This window comes from Babesia bovis (genome assembly GCF_000165395.2).
Source record: "Babesia bovis T2Bo chromosome 4 map unlocalized Chr4_2, whole genome shotgun sequence".
Taxonomy (NCBI): Eukaryota; Apicomplexa; class Aconoidasida; order Piroplasmida; family Babesiidae; genus Babesia; species Babesia bovis.
In genome coordinates, this window is record NW_026261572.1 from 771,979 (window position 1) to 786,982 (window position 15,004).

The 15,004-nt window shown below is 38.6% G+C and overlaps 9 protein-coding genes across 9 annotated transcripts; 6 read left to right on the forward strand and 3 right to left on the reverse strand.

Annotated features, from left to right (window-relative positions):
* The first annotated feature begins 87 nt into the window (after positions 1-87).
* On the forward strand, positions 88-848 carry BBOV_IV003470 (uncharacterized protein). Its single transcript, XM_001609461.2, has one exon. The coding sequence runs from the start codon at positions 464-466 to the stop codon at positions 806-808; it is 345 nt and encodes a 114-aa protein (XP_001609511.1). The 5' UTR covers positions 88-463; the 3' UTR covers positions 809-848.
* A 6-nt stretch (positions 849-854) lies between these two features.
* BBOV_IV003480 (uncharacterized protein) lies at positions 855-3,454 on the forward strand. Its single transcript, XM_001609462.2, has one exon. The coding sequence runs from the start codon at positions 955-957 to the stop codon at positions 3,412-3,414; it is 2,460 nt and encodes an 819-aa protein (XP_001609512.1). The 5' UTR covers positions 855-954; the 3' UTR covers positions 3,415-3,454.
* A 47-nt stretch (positions 3,455-3,501) lies between these two features.
* On the reverse strand, positions 3,502-5,749 carry BBOV_IV003490 (putative heat shock protein 70 (HSP70)). Its single transcript, XM_001609463.2, has one exon. It carries the CDS (start codon positions 5,549-5,551, stop codon positions 3,587-3,589), a length of 1,965 nt encoding a protein of 654 aa, XP_001609513.1. The 5' UTR covers positions 5,552-5,749; the 3' UTR covers positions 3,502-3,586.
* A 584-nt stretch (positions 5,750-6,333) lies between these two features.
* On the forward strand, positions 6,334-6,889 carry BBOV_IV003495 (uncharacterized protein). The gene is made up of 4 exons (XM_051767056.1): positions 6,334-6,601; positions 6,640-6,667; positions 6,706-6,781; positions 6,818-6,889. The coding sequence occupies exons 1-4, from the start codon at positions 6,404-6,406 to the stop codon at positions 6,885-6,887; spliced, it is 372 nt and encodes a 123-aa protein (XP_051623583.1). The 5' UTR covers positions 6,334-6,403; the 3' UTR covers positions 6,888-6,889.
* A 38-nt stretch (positions 6,890-6,927) lies between these two features.
* On the forward strand, positions 6,928-8,126 carry BBOV_IV003500 (uncharacterized protein). Its single transcript, XM_001609464.2, has 3 exons — positions 6,928-7,723; positions 7,761-7,828; positions 7,871-8,126. Exons 1-3 carry the CDS (start codon positions 6,960-6,962, stop codon positions 8,080-8,082), a joined length of 1,044 nt encoding a protein of 347 aa, XP_001609514.2. The 5' UTR covers positions 6,928-6,959; the 3' UTR covers positions 8,083-8,126.
* Positions 8,127-8,216: 90 nt separating this feature from the next.
* Positions 8,217-8,765, reverse strand: BBOV_IV003510 (Ribosomal protein S14p/S29e family protein). Its single transcript, XM_001609465.1, has one exon. The coding sequence runs from the start codon at positions 8,734-8,736 to the stop codon at positions 8,398-8,400; it is 339 nt and encodes a 112-aa protein (XP_001609515.1). The 5' UTR covers positions 8,737-8,765; the 3' UTR covers positions 8,217-8,397.
* On the reverse strand, positions 8,744-10,299 carry BBOV_IV003520 (uncharacterized protein). The gene is made up of 7 exons (XM_001609466.2): positions 10,049-10,299; positions 9,860-10,009; positions 9,675-9,824; positions 9,531-9,635; positions 9,253-9,495; positions 8,977-9,213; positions 8,744-8,939 (listed from the first exon to the last, which is right to left on the reverse strand). Exons 1-7 carry the CDS (start codon positions 10,160-10,162, stop codon positions 8,793-8,795), a joined length of 1,146 nt encoding a protein of 381 aa, XP_001609516.2. The 5' UTR covers positions 10,163-10,299; the 3' UTR covers positions 8,744-8,792.
* On the forward strand, positions 10,279-11,215 carry BBOV_IV003525 (uncharacterized protein). The gene has a single exon (XM_051767805.1). It carries the CDS (start codon positions 10,525-10,527, stop codon positions 10,831-10,833), a length of 309 nt encoding a protein of 102 aa, XP_051623616.1. The 5' UTR covers positions 10,279-10,524; the 3' UTR covers positions 10,834-11,215.
* Positions 11,216-13,166: 1,951 nt separating this feature from the next.
* BBOV_IV003530 (uncharacterized protein) lies at positions 13,167-14,686 on the forward strand. The gene has a single exon (XM_001609467.2). It carries the CDS (start codon positions 13,226-13,228, stop codon positions 14,615-14,617), a length of 1,392 nt encoding a protein of 463 aa, XP_001609517.1. The 5' UTR covers positions 13,167-13,225; the 3' UTR covers positions 14,618-14,686.
* The last annotated feature ends 318 nt before the right edge of the window (positions 14,687-15,004 follow it).

The window sequence follows — 15,004 nt, forward strand, 5'->3', positions numbered from 1 at the left end:
AAACTGATGGACCCACGCAATTAACCACACATACAAATCAAATTTTCAAACATTCAATATAGTTAATCAATAAGCATCTATTTTTACGTAAAATCTACTGTTGAGCGTTAACTGTGGTCAAAATAATACCTTTGACGGATAATTTGTAGAAGAAGGCGTGATTCACAGTTACATCGCGCGAAGCTCCTAACCGAAATTAGATCCATATTTTGAAATTTATGAGTACTTCCACCCAGTTTTTAATTTGTTAGTAATTGTTTAGGCCAGGGTTGTTACGAAGTTGGATATTAAGGCCAATACGTTCCAAAACCTTTATTTATTCCAAGAGGAAGTGTTTAATTTCTGATCACAGTACTAGCTGGAAAATACGTTTGGATTGTAACGTATGGAATGAGGATAGAGAAACGATAGAATAGAAATGTGATGTGGAGATATGCTCTAAAATGGCTATAGCCTCAGCATAATGATACCTTTACGACCGCTAGCACGAGTTGTAACTCAGGTACTGTGGATAGCGGGTGGAAGCATTGTGAAGGCTACACTTAACGCGTATAGAGAGTCCGTAGCTCACAATAATGCAATTGGAAGTTCTGTAATTCGTAGACATATGTCACCTGAAGAGGCTGTCAAAATACTGGGACTACCATCTACAAAAGGCATAGCTTTAGAAGAGGTGGAACGCGCACATCAACGTCTACGCAGCATAAACATGGCATCTAATACGTTCCAGGGGTCTCCATACCTAGTGGAGCGAATTGATGCTGCACAAACTATCCTCAAGCAACACCTTGGGAAATCATTGCCTTAAGGCAATCTTGAAAAATGAATCTAAAAGGAAATAACAGCTTATGGCGAATTGCTTATATAGTTGCCCCAAGAAAGCCGTATCTTTTGACTGGACTTATATGTAGATTAGCCGCAGGAAAAATTAATAAAAATAATCCTTTTCTACGCATGCTGAGAATACATCGGGAATCATTCTCTCTGGATCATTATGTCAATCCTAACCAAGGATCAGCGCTATTAATATATGATAGTACAACCGTTAGGTATGCTTGCCTAACTCTTAGCCAACTGACGAACTCTGGGTTTGTAACTGCATATCCACATATATATAAGCTGCTAGATATTCTAGAAAAGTCGAGAGAAACGTTACCGCAAATTGATATTCGACTATTGTTGGAAGTTATCAAGTCATGTGAAGCCATTCTATCAGCTAAACTTCCGGTTTTAAGACATCGTAGTGATGAACGTATAAACCATATCGCTAATGCAGTAAGAGACAAATCAATTAAATGTGCCAAATATATAACTGAACATATATCAGCTGTACAAGGAGCTGTGTTGCCTGAATTTGCAACAACTGTGCTTAAATTGAATTGTGCCAACAAAAGCTTCACGAAATACCTTATAAAGGAAATCACAGAAAATGCCCAAAATCTAGCACCTCAAGTACTGATAGGTTGCTTGGAATACCTGGCTAATCAAATATCGTCTGGAATAAATGGATGCTACGGTGCAGTGTACATATTGCTCGATGCATTAGCAAAATGCAATCTTCCTTGGAAATGTGTCGTAGATATATTGAATATCATGGTTCAAATTAACGTTAGCCATCCGGAATTCTTGGATGGCATTACGTCAGCCTTGATTGGTGAAAATTGTTTGTCAGAAAAGGATGTTTGGGGAATGGACACAGTGCCCAGCCGTGATATCTGTGATATCATGGGTGCCCTAACCAACCTTAGCCACGAACACCTTGGTAACTTACTAGAGGCTTTTATTAGTAGGTATAGCGTTGCTCACGTAGAGAGATGTAATAACAATGTAGCAACTCGCAATATGAATAAATGCAACCTCGGGATGCTTATGAAACTATTGAAGGCAATACTTACCACAGACCCAGAGCTTAAGGGTCCTGGACAACAGTGGGTGCGTTATATCGTACAGAGGCGTCTTCCATATATAATCAGCAATGCGTCGGCACAAGAGATTGAAGAATTGTTTCATCTGCTTACTGTGATGGATCCTATGATGTACCATCAGCTGATCACTCCAAAATCCGAGGTACAGCTTGAAACTAAATTAATAACCGCACTGCTGGCAAAAGTAAACCTCATGTCACCAAAAGGACTTGCGAAAGTAGTTATGTGGTTTTGTACATCCACCAAAAATATACCAGACTTTTCACTTGCCGAACTAATGCAGAAATGTATTGTCATCATGTGTTCACGGGTCCTGGAGATGATCAAAATGTCATCGTATATCACAGGGAAAATGGTTTCACAGGCTAAGCATAAAGATGGCATGGCGGATACCCTAGTACTTCCGCTAATCGATCATAGTGCTAGTTTAAAGTTAAATGAAATTACCGACAATAGCCAGAGTAAATTTCTCTATGATCCGTCGTTGGGATCCAACTTCAAATACCTAAAACTTGGAGATAGCCGGAGTGATAGGAAAAACAGAACTCAACACCAGCAAGTACTAGGTGCATCGCCTCCAAAAAACGCGTTGAATGAGACACTAAAGACGTCTTCTGAACTGGCAATCGCAAAGCAGGGCACTTACAAACCCATGTTACATGAAACTGATTTGAAACTCCAGGGATCTGGTGAAGGTGCCCATAGACTTATGGAAGTGTTACGAACAGTTCGTCAAAGTTTGTGCGTGTACCACCATATATTAGGTATTAAATGTCCAAACTTGTATAGATCATGGAACATGCCACAACTACAAACGCTACTCAACTTTCTCAAAGTATATAACTTGTTTTTCACGATGCACGCAGCTAAGTTTAGTGATTTGGAAGACCAATATTCCTTATATGGAATAGATGATGCATATAACACGAAAGTTAAGAAGGCAATCAAGGCAGTGGATGCGGAATACCTAGATCAGAGGTTTTTGTGCACACCGGAAACAAGGGAATTATTTAACAGTTCTATGTCAAATAGCCCGGTAACAAATATCCCAACAGCCAAATTGCGCAACAGGGATGTTTATATTGCGAAACCCGTACGTAGCAAGGTTAAGCTAAATTGGAATCATTTTGATGATGGTGCTAACCTAGCGTATATAACAAGATCAAAATCCCCAAGGAGTCTTAGAGCGTGCTTGTCAGCCAAAATGAACCAAACATCTCAAGAAGTTGACCTTAAACTGCACGGAAATAAAAATGAGGTAGACTACTACCCTGAATATATCTCCAAGCATTTCAAGGGTACAGTTGCGTGTTTTGCCAATGAAAACAACACCAAATGCACCAACAAAAGGGCTGATGCAAATGTTTCCACATCGCGAATGCATAAGCAAATTCACACGACACTCACAACCACTGGTACCATCAGCGTTGCATCCGAAGTGCGTTGTGATCCTTATTTTATAGATATGGTGTGTATCCGGTCGTATTAACCGGTGCCGTTGTACTGCAACTGTATATGCAATGGACATGTATTGCTAATATCAGTAATTATCGCTATATTTAGCCAATGAGTGTTTGTTCGGTGATTCTTATAAACGTGTAGTGTGAACATTTAGACAACTCGTTACTCAACGCGGAATATTGGAATGCTACCAAAGTGACTCACTTCTTTTCTTCAGATTCAGGGTCACTGTCAGAACCGGACTTCTCAGACGCTTGCTGGTTGCCCTGGTACATCTGCTGAGATACCTTCCATGACAACTCCTGAAGACGCTTGTGGCATTCCTTCAGACTATCGATGTCTTCACTGGACATCTGCTCCCGAAGGTTGGCAAGCTGCTCCTCAAGACCCTTCTTGTCTTCCTCAGAAATCTTGTCCTTGAAATCACTCAACTGCTTCTCAACGGAGTAACAAAGAGTTTCAGCTTCATTGCGAGCATCAACTAAAAGCTTGCGCTGCTCATCAGATTGCTTGAAAGCTTCAGCATCCTTAACCATGCGTTCCACCTGCTCGTCACTCAAACCGCCACTGCTCTGAATAGTTATCTCCTGCTTGCGGCCGGTAGACTTGTCAACGGCACTAATGTTCATGATACCATTGGCATCTACATCAAAAGTGACCTCAATCTGTGGAACACCACGGGGTGCCGGAGGAATACCAACAAGTTCAAATTGACCGAGCAATTGGTTGTCAGCAGCCATACCACGCTCACCCTGGTATACCTTAATACCAACCTGTGTTTGATTGTCGGCAGCAGTAGAGAATATCTGGCTCTTCTTAGTGGGAATGGTTGTGTTACGGTTGATCAACCTGGTGAAAACACCACCAAGAGTTTCTATACCCAATGAAAGAGGGCAAACATCCAAAAGAAGCAAATCTTTAATCTCACCCTTAAGAACACCAGCCTGAATAGCAGCACCCATAGCCACAGCCTCATCAGGGTTGACGGATTTGGAAGCTTCCTTGCCAAATATACGTTGGACAATGTCACCAACACGTGGCATACGAGTCATGCCTCCAACTAAAATGATGTCATTTAAGTCCTTCGATGATACACCGGCATCCTTTAGGCATTTCTCACAAGGTTCAATGGTGCCCTTGAGCAAATCATCACAAATCTCCTCAAGCTTGGCACGGGTAAGCTTGAACTGCATATGCTTGGGGCCACTCATATCAGCAGTAATGAAAGGCAAATTGATTTCAGTCTGAGTCTTGCTCGATAACTCAATTTTGGCAGACTCTGCAGCCTCACGCAACCTCTGTAGAGCCAACTTATCATTGGTCAAGTCAATGCCCTGCTGCTTCTTAAATTCCGATATTAAGTATTTAAGAATGCGCTGGTCAAAGTCCTCACCACCGAGAGAAGTATTGCCGTTGGTAGCCTTAACCTCAAAAACACCACCAAGGATCTCCAATATTGAAATGTCAAAAGTACCACCACCTAAATCATATACAGCGATAGTCTTTCCGTCATTTTTCTCAAGACCGAAAGCCAAAGCAGCGGCAGTCGGCTCGTTAATAATCCTTAAAACGTCCAAACCAGCAATTTTGCCAGCGTCCTTGGTAGCCTGCCTCTGTGAGTCGTTGAAATATGCAGGCACAGTAATAACAGCCTTAGTTACTTTCCTACCAAGGTGTGCCTCAGCCGTCTCCCTCATCTTTGAGAGGATGCAAGCGCCAATCTGGCTAGGGGAATATTGTTTACCCTGAGCTTCAATCCAAGCATCACCATTCGATGCACGGACTATCTTGTAGGGAAGGGTCTTTTGCTCCTTCTTCGTGACGTCATCGTCAAAACGGCGGCCAATGAATCTTTTAGTGGCGAACACCGTGTTCTCAGGGTTTGTTACAGCCTGACGCTTTGCTACCACACCTACAAGGCGCTGACCGTCATCTGTGAAAGCAACCACAGAAGGTGTAGTCCTCATACCCTCGGAATTCTCAATGACCTTAGGAACAGAACCTTCCATAACAGCAACACAACTGTTGGTAGTACCAAGGTCAATACCAACAACATCACCTTGAACCTTAGATCGTAAGTTACGAGAAGTCGTCAAACTGCGTTGAACTAGACCCAGACGACAGGCTGGTGAGCCTAGAGAAAAAAATCTGCTTAACAATGTCATCGTTATATGTCTATTAGCTTAAAATAAACAATTACAAAACATCGGGCAACCTATAATTCGCTGTCAATAAACAAGTAATGACGTTTGACGATAACCTAGTAATAGGCACGCGACGCCAATGCAACGATGAATCAGCTCTCTATCAAGGATTCCACAAATTATGTGGAACCCAATAACACCAGAAATTGATCAGTCTATAATGGTGTAATATATAACAGTAGAAAAGGGGTCAATCAACAAGCAAAGGCAGGCTGTCTTGGCAATTGTGGGGAAATGCTAACAAATAACCTGAGGTGGCAAATAAGATTATTATGGATAACTAAATCATTAAAAAACACAATGTGTGTAGTGAGATGGCACGTAATCATGTAACTGTACGCTACGCAGTCTGTCAATCGAATTGGTCAACACAATGTCTAGGTTACAATTAATATCTTGATTTCCATACGAAGACACATTGTCTTATACTGGCAAGCATTAAGGTACATTACACATATACTGTGGATCAGGGCAGACGTTTGCTAATCACACATTTGCGAATTATTGTGCCTAATTCATATCCTCAGGAAAACGTTGGCTGGAATTGATATTTACACATTATGCATCTCCTCCTACATCGAAAACGTATTTATATAATCCTAGTGTTACACCTCTCTAGTATGACGGATCTTCATAGGGGTTTACCCAACACAATAAGTATTGCACATAACTAGATGTGTACCAATAATCAATTACAAATTCCAACATCCAGTACGAAAATATAAATAAAATTAGAATTAAGTGCATATTTTCTTACTGGACATAAGTAGTTGCAATGCCACTGATATAGTACGCTGATGTCGTTGGACTAAAATGTATAAAGTGGCTCGAATCGCTTTGCTGACGATAATTGGTTTGGTGTTGCAGATCCGTCAAAACTGTAATGTGCGAGCTCAATTCTGTACAGAAGCAGTGTGCCAACTATGCTGCAAAGCGACACAGAATGGGTGTGTAAATGCCTTTACTTCACACACAAAGGGAACGTTAATGAGTGATAATTTGTATTGTGAGGTACGTTACGTACCAAGTTGTTGAATCAATATTTGCAGCAATGTAATTGTGATAACCCCCAAATAGGTAGGAAGACGTTATACGAGTGTGTAACGACAAATCAGGTTGCGGTTGGGTAGGTAGACGGTTCAAGCGAATTGAATGTAATTCATGTGGAGTTATAGAAACTATGCTTCAAAAGTAAGTGATAGTGACTGGCTTATATAACATTCTTAGTAACCCAGACCTTCCAGTCGCAGGATGTGGCCATGCTGTTGTTGACGGCGCTCTTATATACACGATCTGATATCTAAATCGTAGTTGATCGTTACATCTACCGTTCATATGCTGTCGCAATCTGGCATATCTAGATAATCGCATGGGACCGATTCAGTGGCTAAGGGGTTATTACCCCCCTCGTAAAGAAGAACAGGAAATACCTAAATCTGAAAGGCAGATAGTAGTGCACTATAATAGATATTGGCTACCTCCCAAACAAGAAACGGATGATGGTAACGACTTGCAAAATGACAAACGGGTAACGGTCGTTCTAGAGCCGTATGTACTGTTATTGTGTTTATTGAGAAGAGTAACCGGAATTAAATTTCTCATGATACCCACGTCAGATGAAGAATTTGCAGGGGGTGCTATGCCTGCCGCTTATGTTGAGGATGCCAAGTGTTTTACTGGTGAACCCCTTCGAGAAGAACAACTAATTAATTACATCCTCAAAAATGCGCAGGGGATATCCGAGGATGCACAAAAGGTATTGAGAAGTGAATTCTCGTTATATACACCCCAAAACATGGCACAACAATCTGATGTTACTCCAGAAGCAGTAATATCATATCACAGCAGTACCTCCATACTGCCGGTTTATGTGTTTAAACATCTGCGCTATGCAGTACTTTTTATCATTTGGGTGTATCCAAAAATATCGCAAAATGTAACTAAAAGTATTATACTCAACTCAACTCCATGGCCATATGGGTACTATGTATACCATCGAAGAGCGAGGCAAATGGCGAAGGCCTGTTCGCTACGCGGTTACTCCAATATTGAGTTCACTATTAAAGAGTTGGGTTTAATGTTGAAGGAATTGCAGCGTGTATTGCAGGGACCAGCCAAGAGTATGATTCACAGGTAAATTTAGTCAACCAGTTATCTTCATATCTTCTAGACCTGGTCACTGGACAGAAGGGGCTGTCTTTGCAAATCTTGCCGTTCTTTTTAGCATACCCTGTCATGGTGAGTATCGTTTATATGGCGTCATAATGGATGCATGTATAGGGGTAGAAGAGTTACTAGTGTTCCACCGTGACTTTTACGACCTGAAAGCCTACTGTGCACTTATGGTACGTAATTATCAGGTGGCGGATTTACAACCGCCATTTCTTTCTGGTAATACGTTTCCTATTAGCTATTTTGTCAAAGATGCTTCATCAACGATGAAGTTTCTATCGGGGATTTATGCTAAAATATCGCATCTGTGGTATCTTTAACTGTCACGCCACATACAAAGGGTATCGTAAATGAAAATTAACTTTGTTACTCTCATATGAATATCACTTGAATTAGTACATATATATAATTATGCCCAACTGCCTTATATAACAAAAATCATTTGAAACCATATACTATGTAATGAGATTTTAATCATTTGAAAGAATATTCAAAAGGTTTGATGATTGCTTTCGGTTGCTAACCATAGCGATGTGCGATAGATTTTGCTTATATGGAATGCAACCGGCAACAGCGTATTTCAACAGAAGCATACGGGTGTCCATTCGTTATACTAGATGCTCTACGTGAATGTTTCATCTAAATAGATCAGGGCGATGTCCGTAACGGCGTAGCCAACCCTCCCTAGCAACCTGTTGAAATGCCATCTTCGACATTCGAGTGAACCTGAACACTCCGTGGCCATATCCACCAAAAATACAACGCATACGGATTCTATATAGTCCAACCTTGTTATCCAGAGGTATGTGACCCTTTAAGCCCATATTACGGTACACTACCTTGTAAACGCGTGTGTTGACTTCCGACTCGCGGAACAGACGGCGTGACAATGCATCACGCTGAACCCAGTTTTTGAAAGATGGAAACCCAAAAGGAGGGTCCAAAATTATAGGACCGGGATTTCTAGCAGCCATCCGTCATCACATCAACTGGACAATGTCACACTATAAACGATGTGTGACACTGCGAGTCACATATAATTTGCCTTCAGCGAAATAGACTTCACCTTCTTGTTGCCTACTTCTTCCGCACTGACATTACATCTATTTTGAATCAAATTGTGTATTATGCGGAAATCGTCATTTTTGGATGTAATCTTGAATAGGTCAAGTATGCGCTGTACATTGAGATGCTCAACCAAAAATAAAACACACCTTAATTGGCACTTTGCCGCCGTTCTGACGTAGAAATTCCATAAAACGCTTTTCCATGGTTTGGCTTTTATTATCCTCTGTTTTGTTTTTCTTAGCCCCCTGTCCATCAGAAGAATCCTGCCTCCGCTGCTGTTTGCCGGAAGATGAGACCTGAGAATCTTCATCGTCATCAGAGTATTCCTGAAGATCTTCATCCATCTCACGTTCAGCTTGCTGTTGCAATAAGTTCTTCATCCTCTACGCGCTTATTAAAATAACATAAATGCCTGCACTTACATTACCATATAACGTAAGGTGTGGCTGATTTAGCGGGTCGTCACCATCTTCATACGTAACCTCATCGTTGTAGAATTCTTCATCGTCGCTTGCTGCCTCTTCATAGTCCCAGTGAATCTTCTCTACTTTGACTTTGGTAGATGACCTCGAAGAGGCGTCGGAAACCTGCTTGTTTTCTTCAACGTCACCTAAATCGTCAGATTTGATTATACGCCTTAATCTTTCAGCCAAAATAGTGTCCTTCTGAACCAAACTATTCAGTATACTATAAAACATACGGAGATACTCCGTGACGAGGGTGCAGATGTCCCCGGTTTATGTGACGTCATTGGTTCCAGCATCATGTATTTGCTGACAGGAACTATGTTCACACTATTATCCAACTATTGGAATTATTTATTGAATCGAAGATGGAAACGTACCGTGTTCTCCATTAACATGAAATAACAATCCGTATCAATAATCCTCTCTTGTGCTCTAAAATTGCGGGTTTCTACCTGTTCTTGACGACCTATTCCTATACCTCGCCAGGACTCTACATTGGAGTCCACGTTGGAAGATTCATTATTATCCTACACTACGTAAGCATATCAGCATTGATACCTACATTCAGTAAAGGCTCCAACCGTTTCAACGTAAAATGGCGCATTATATCAGGCATGCAAACAACACCAACGTTGAAACGCTCGGGGATACTAAGTTGAAGCTTTGTTGTGTATCCAGCTTCCTCAGGGGGAGAAACCGATGAAGTAGATATCTGACATCCATTTTTCTTAAACTTCATAGATCAACCTACATCATCGAGTACCATTTCCTGCTTCAGCGGTGTTGCAGCTGGATTTAAAGCCCTCGGAACACCCTCGCGAGGAGGAAGTTGAAAACCCTGCGAGCCTTCAGTAGCGCTTAACATAGTACGTGTAACAAATCTACTTGTGATCGCTGCATACCGAAAGTATCATAAGATAATGCGCATGAATGTGCAAAATAAAATGTGAAATGTGTTAAAATGTTTATTTCACGATCTGGCAACGGTTATATGTATATATCCAACAACTTAATTTCTTTTTATTCACAAAATTCACTTATATGTTCATTTCAGTCTACACATTATAAATTAATATCGATGTGCAAGCATTCAAGGGATTTATTATTAACGCCTAAACGCGACGCATCATCTCATTTATATAAGGCTCTTAGAAACATATGATGACAACTATCTATAAGATCAAAGGGAAAATATATATTGATTATACGAATTAGAAGAATTTTCAAATGCAAACAATGAATGGAGCCAATGATGATAAAACCATAATTGTATCAAAGTGTGATATCGAGGAAGATAAACAGTCGTCTGAAAAACAGACAGATGAATCCAGCAGAAATGAGTACTTTTGGAAGAATGCAAGTAATAGAGATCTCTTGAGGAGCTGTCAAAGTAAACAAAATAAGGAAGAGTATTCACCTCTACAAGACACGGAGTCAAATATCAATCATATAAAACCCAATATATACATATCGCGCACCACGCAATATAAAACGATACCGTATGAAACATATTGCAGGCAAAAACGGGCGGCATAGGTGATTTGGTTACGTGGACTATAAAATCTAATCAATTTATTTCCATGATGTTCTATGCTTTTACCTAAATTGTTCGTTGTATAACCGTTATACAATATGGAAGTAAATAGCTATGAATGACAATAGTATATAGTAATATTAATTTTGTACGACACTCATATCGATGGAAATGTATTAAAAGCGCCATGGAAGACTCTGGGAAATATAACGTTAGTAACAGAAATATCCTTTTGAACTTTAAAATCATTGCGTTGTATATAATGTTCACCTCACAAGATAGATAATATTGTATATATCGTCTATAAACTAGGTATCATAGATCTGGGATCCTGAAGTTCATGTTTCGAGATTCCCATAGACGTGATATAAAAGCTCATCGTAATTTGCTCGGAAAACAGCTATTATTTTGACTAATTTTTCAAATTTGGGAACAATCCGGTGCATGCCAGCATTATTGTCGATTGCGTATCCTTCGCATTTATCCTCTGGATAAAGGTTGGTACAAAATATAGAAAAATGTACTCGCATCGAATTTACACATTTATTGCCTAATTATATAATTAGAACACATTATGTACGACACTGTATGTAAATCGACTCCAATGATATAGATTGTTATGACATATTGATCTCTATTTGGTGATCCACATGAGGTTTTACATAGCGATAGTACATTTATTTTTCATGCATAACTGATTGAGTGACTTTGATGCAAATACCAACTCTGTGCGTCAAGTGTAGTAGTTAATGAGAAAATATTGATATACATGCTGGAATATATTATTAAATTCCTTTGTAGTGTCATCGGGCGTAATATAATGAAAACGAAAATGACATACCTAAAGAAAATGTAATCGAGTATGAAAATGGCCTTATAGCCGCAATTAATGGAGATGAAAACGAATAACTCAGTGTTGAATTCAACGATATCAAATGTACACCCACACAACAAATTTGTGAAACCGAATGTAATGATTATATACAATCAGGCGCCCTAAATAGTCTTTAAAATGTTTTATTAGCAAAAGAATCATGATGGTTTCTGTAGGTTAACATAGAGCATCATGATTAAAATGGGAATGGAGGGGTAACATATTCCAAACTAAAAAATGAGACTCTATATATACATCACAACGCTGAGTGACTCTACTAGACATTAAATATTTTTATTTCATTAAGAATTGCAACAATCATGTAATCGATTACAAGGTACACTAGAGATGTTGATTTTCAAAAGAAACACTCATGTACCAGATTGCACAACGTCATATAATGCCTGACACGATCATGACAATATGTTGGTTTTAATTATTTTTTCCCGTTTCCCAAAAAACTATGTGGTGCTGTTACATGGTCATGCTGGTATTCTATATATTCTCTTAATACTTTTAATCCTATATATATTGCAAGCTATGATGTTGTTTATGCGCATGTCATTACAATATTGATATTTGTGCTACATGCCTCCGGTATGCAGATATACTGTCCTTTAAAACAGTATAAACGAATATTTGTATATCATTAGGTTGGCTATTTCACCGTGAGCATGACCGGTAAAAGCTGAAACGATGGACTTCTTTGTATGACCATATATAGTATATCATTACAGATTCACTATTTTATTCACATCGTACTTGAGATTAATGACATTTTGTCTTTAGCATTAACATAGCACCCATGTGATGCTTTAGTCAGATTACTCTGAGATTCGAGATGTAGCAAAATTGTGTTCGGCACCTACTTTGGAAATGCATAAATGTGAGTGGATTTAACTTACGACGCATTTTAAAACTACTTGAGTTATAGTGTGGTGTCTCAGATAGCCTCAACAATAAAATTTGCCCGCATTCATACATTAGATTTTCACCTTATCATAATAATAAACAGAATAATTACTATCAGTAATTATATGGTAAATCTTATAATTGACTTTTTCAATAAATGATCAAAGTAGCTCTTCTTTTAGTGTCTAACTTTTGCGCATGATATAAAAGGAATATAGGCATCTAATAACACATATATCGTAATTATCAACGTTTTGTTTGCGTTTTTATTGGAAACTATTTGTAAATTATGCCATTATTTTTTCACAGATTGTAGTTACTCTATTGGAACACCATAGTGTATAATTAATTTTCTGTCTATATAAACGGTGTACCAAAAGGCAATAATGAAATATGCGTGAGATAATGCTGTGAGTGATATAAATGAATGGTTTATTGGTAAAAATTTTGAAATCTGAGAAATATTTAATGTTTATACGATATATACCCTTAGTGTCAAATCCTGCTCTATATATTATGAGCTTAATTGTTGCAACAATAATATCTGTTGAATATGCTGACGAGGTGCTGCGATAGAATTTTCTACGTTTATAGATAGCGTCCCTCATATGGAACACCATTATCAAATGATCCAAAACGCTCCTAATATAAACATAACTGTAAGACATAACTTTCCAACTGACATAATGGGACACAGCGGATGGTTACTGATGTCTACCTTAGCTGTGTTGTTAGTGTTAGTAAATACAAGCCAATTGGGTTGTATAGTATTAGACCTTAGTAAGGTTGATTTTGATCCACCAATAAAAGTTGTGCATGGAACTTTTAGAAATGGTGGCATTTATACATTCCTTGATACAGAATCTGTACATCCACAAGCCATTGTCTTTGGAAAACACTTGGTCGACATACCGTCAAACCAAGCAACTCGCCCAGGGCATATGAAAATACATATTTATATGAAATATGGCAAGCCAATGATCGGTATTACATATATGTATACTCGCAGTAAAGTGAAATGGAGAACCAAGTTTCTAGTTTTTTCCGAAGGGGAATATAAATTAGCGCCGATGCAGTACAAGTTCTTATTTGTCAATGGTCCCATATCAGTGCCTTACGACTTTGATGATATGGAATGTCATCCATTTATCAAAAAAAGTCGCATACGTCCATACGCTAATGGTACTATGTTATCTAGCAGTAAATACAGGTATGTAAAAAAACGCCTAGTTATTCACCGTCTACCGACATTGCTTAACGATGAAATAATAATCTCACCCTTTACATGGATAAATAAATCTTTTAACTCCATAGGTAAAAAGGTATCTATATCGTCTCATAGTCAAAAGATCTTTGTTCCTGAATCCGGTGGCTATATATATCTATATTTCGGCTATCAAGGACGAAGCAGACATACCGTGAATATACCACCAATTGTTGATGGGATATTTAATCGGAGGAGTATTATGGGTTACACATACAAGTTTAGTACACTTGGTGATAAATCACCAGGCTCCTTTTTATTGAAAATAGTTATTGATATTTCAAAAACCACCCATGATCTCTCTGAGGTTGTAATATTGTACAACTTAGCAATGGGTGATTGGATTTACACCCAGTACGTTTTAATTGAGAAACTTTATTCTATACATTTAACTGTAAGAGTTGTAAACAGTGCCTTGAATTGTACAATATACGAAACTGGTGAGAATGAGTTCATTTCCCATGTTGAAACCTTCATAAATCGAAAACAAGGGTGTCAGTTTATAGTGGTCAACTTATTGAAGATTCAGAAACGTGGAGAAAATTTTTCAATAAACTATGGAATTTCCAAGATTTTTAACGTTATATACCATGAAAATGATATAATTTATTATGATCTATCTAAATATTGGATCGATCCTTACATGGAGATGCTAAATAACATCGCAATTGCTCCAAAATTTGCAAAACCAGATGATATCGGCATACTTATGAATAGATTGATGCGTAACACTTGAACCATAGTGGAAATCTAATGACAAGTGCCTTCCTTTTTGCCCTTTACAAGGGTAAAACCTAGTATTTACTACAAGAGTTCTAATGTAAATAAAAGTCGAGCCAAACAGGGAATATATAATGACTGACAAAAATACCCTAGTCATAGGTATATCAACCGTTGAACCACCATTTGTTCATATGTTTTACTGGGTATGGACAATTATTTCATTTCACATGGTATCCAAGATTAATTCATTTATGGTACGCAATGCATATATAAATCACAGAACAATGCAACGGAAACCTAATACATGAAACTTGCGAAATGACATTCCTCACGTTGGATAGTGGAAATGTGGTGCAATTTGGATGATAATAATGATTTGTCTTACATTCTAAAACTAAGA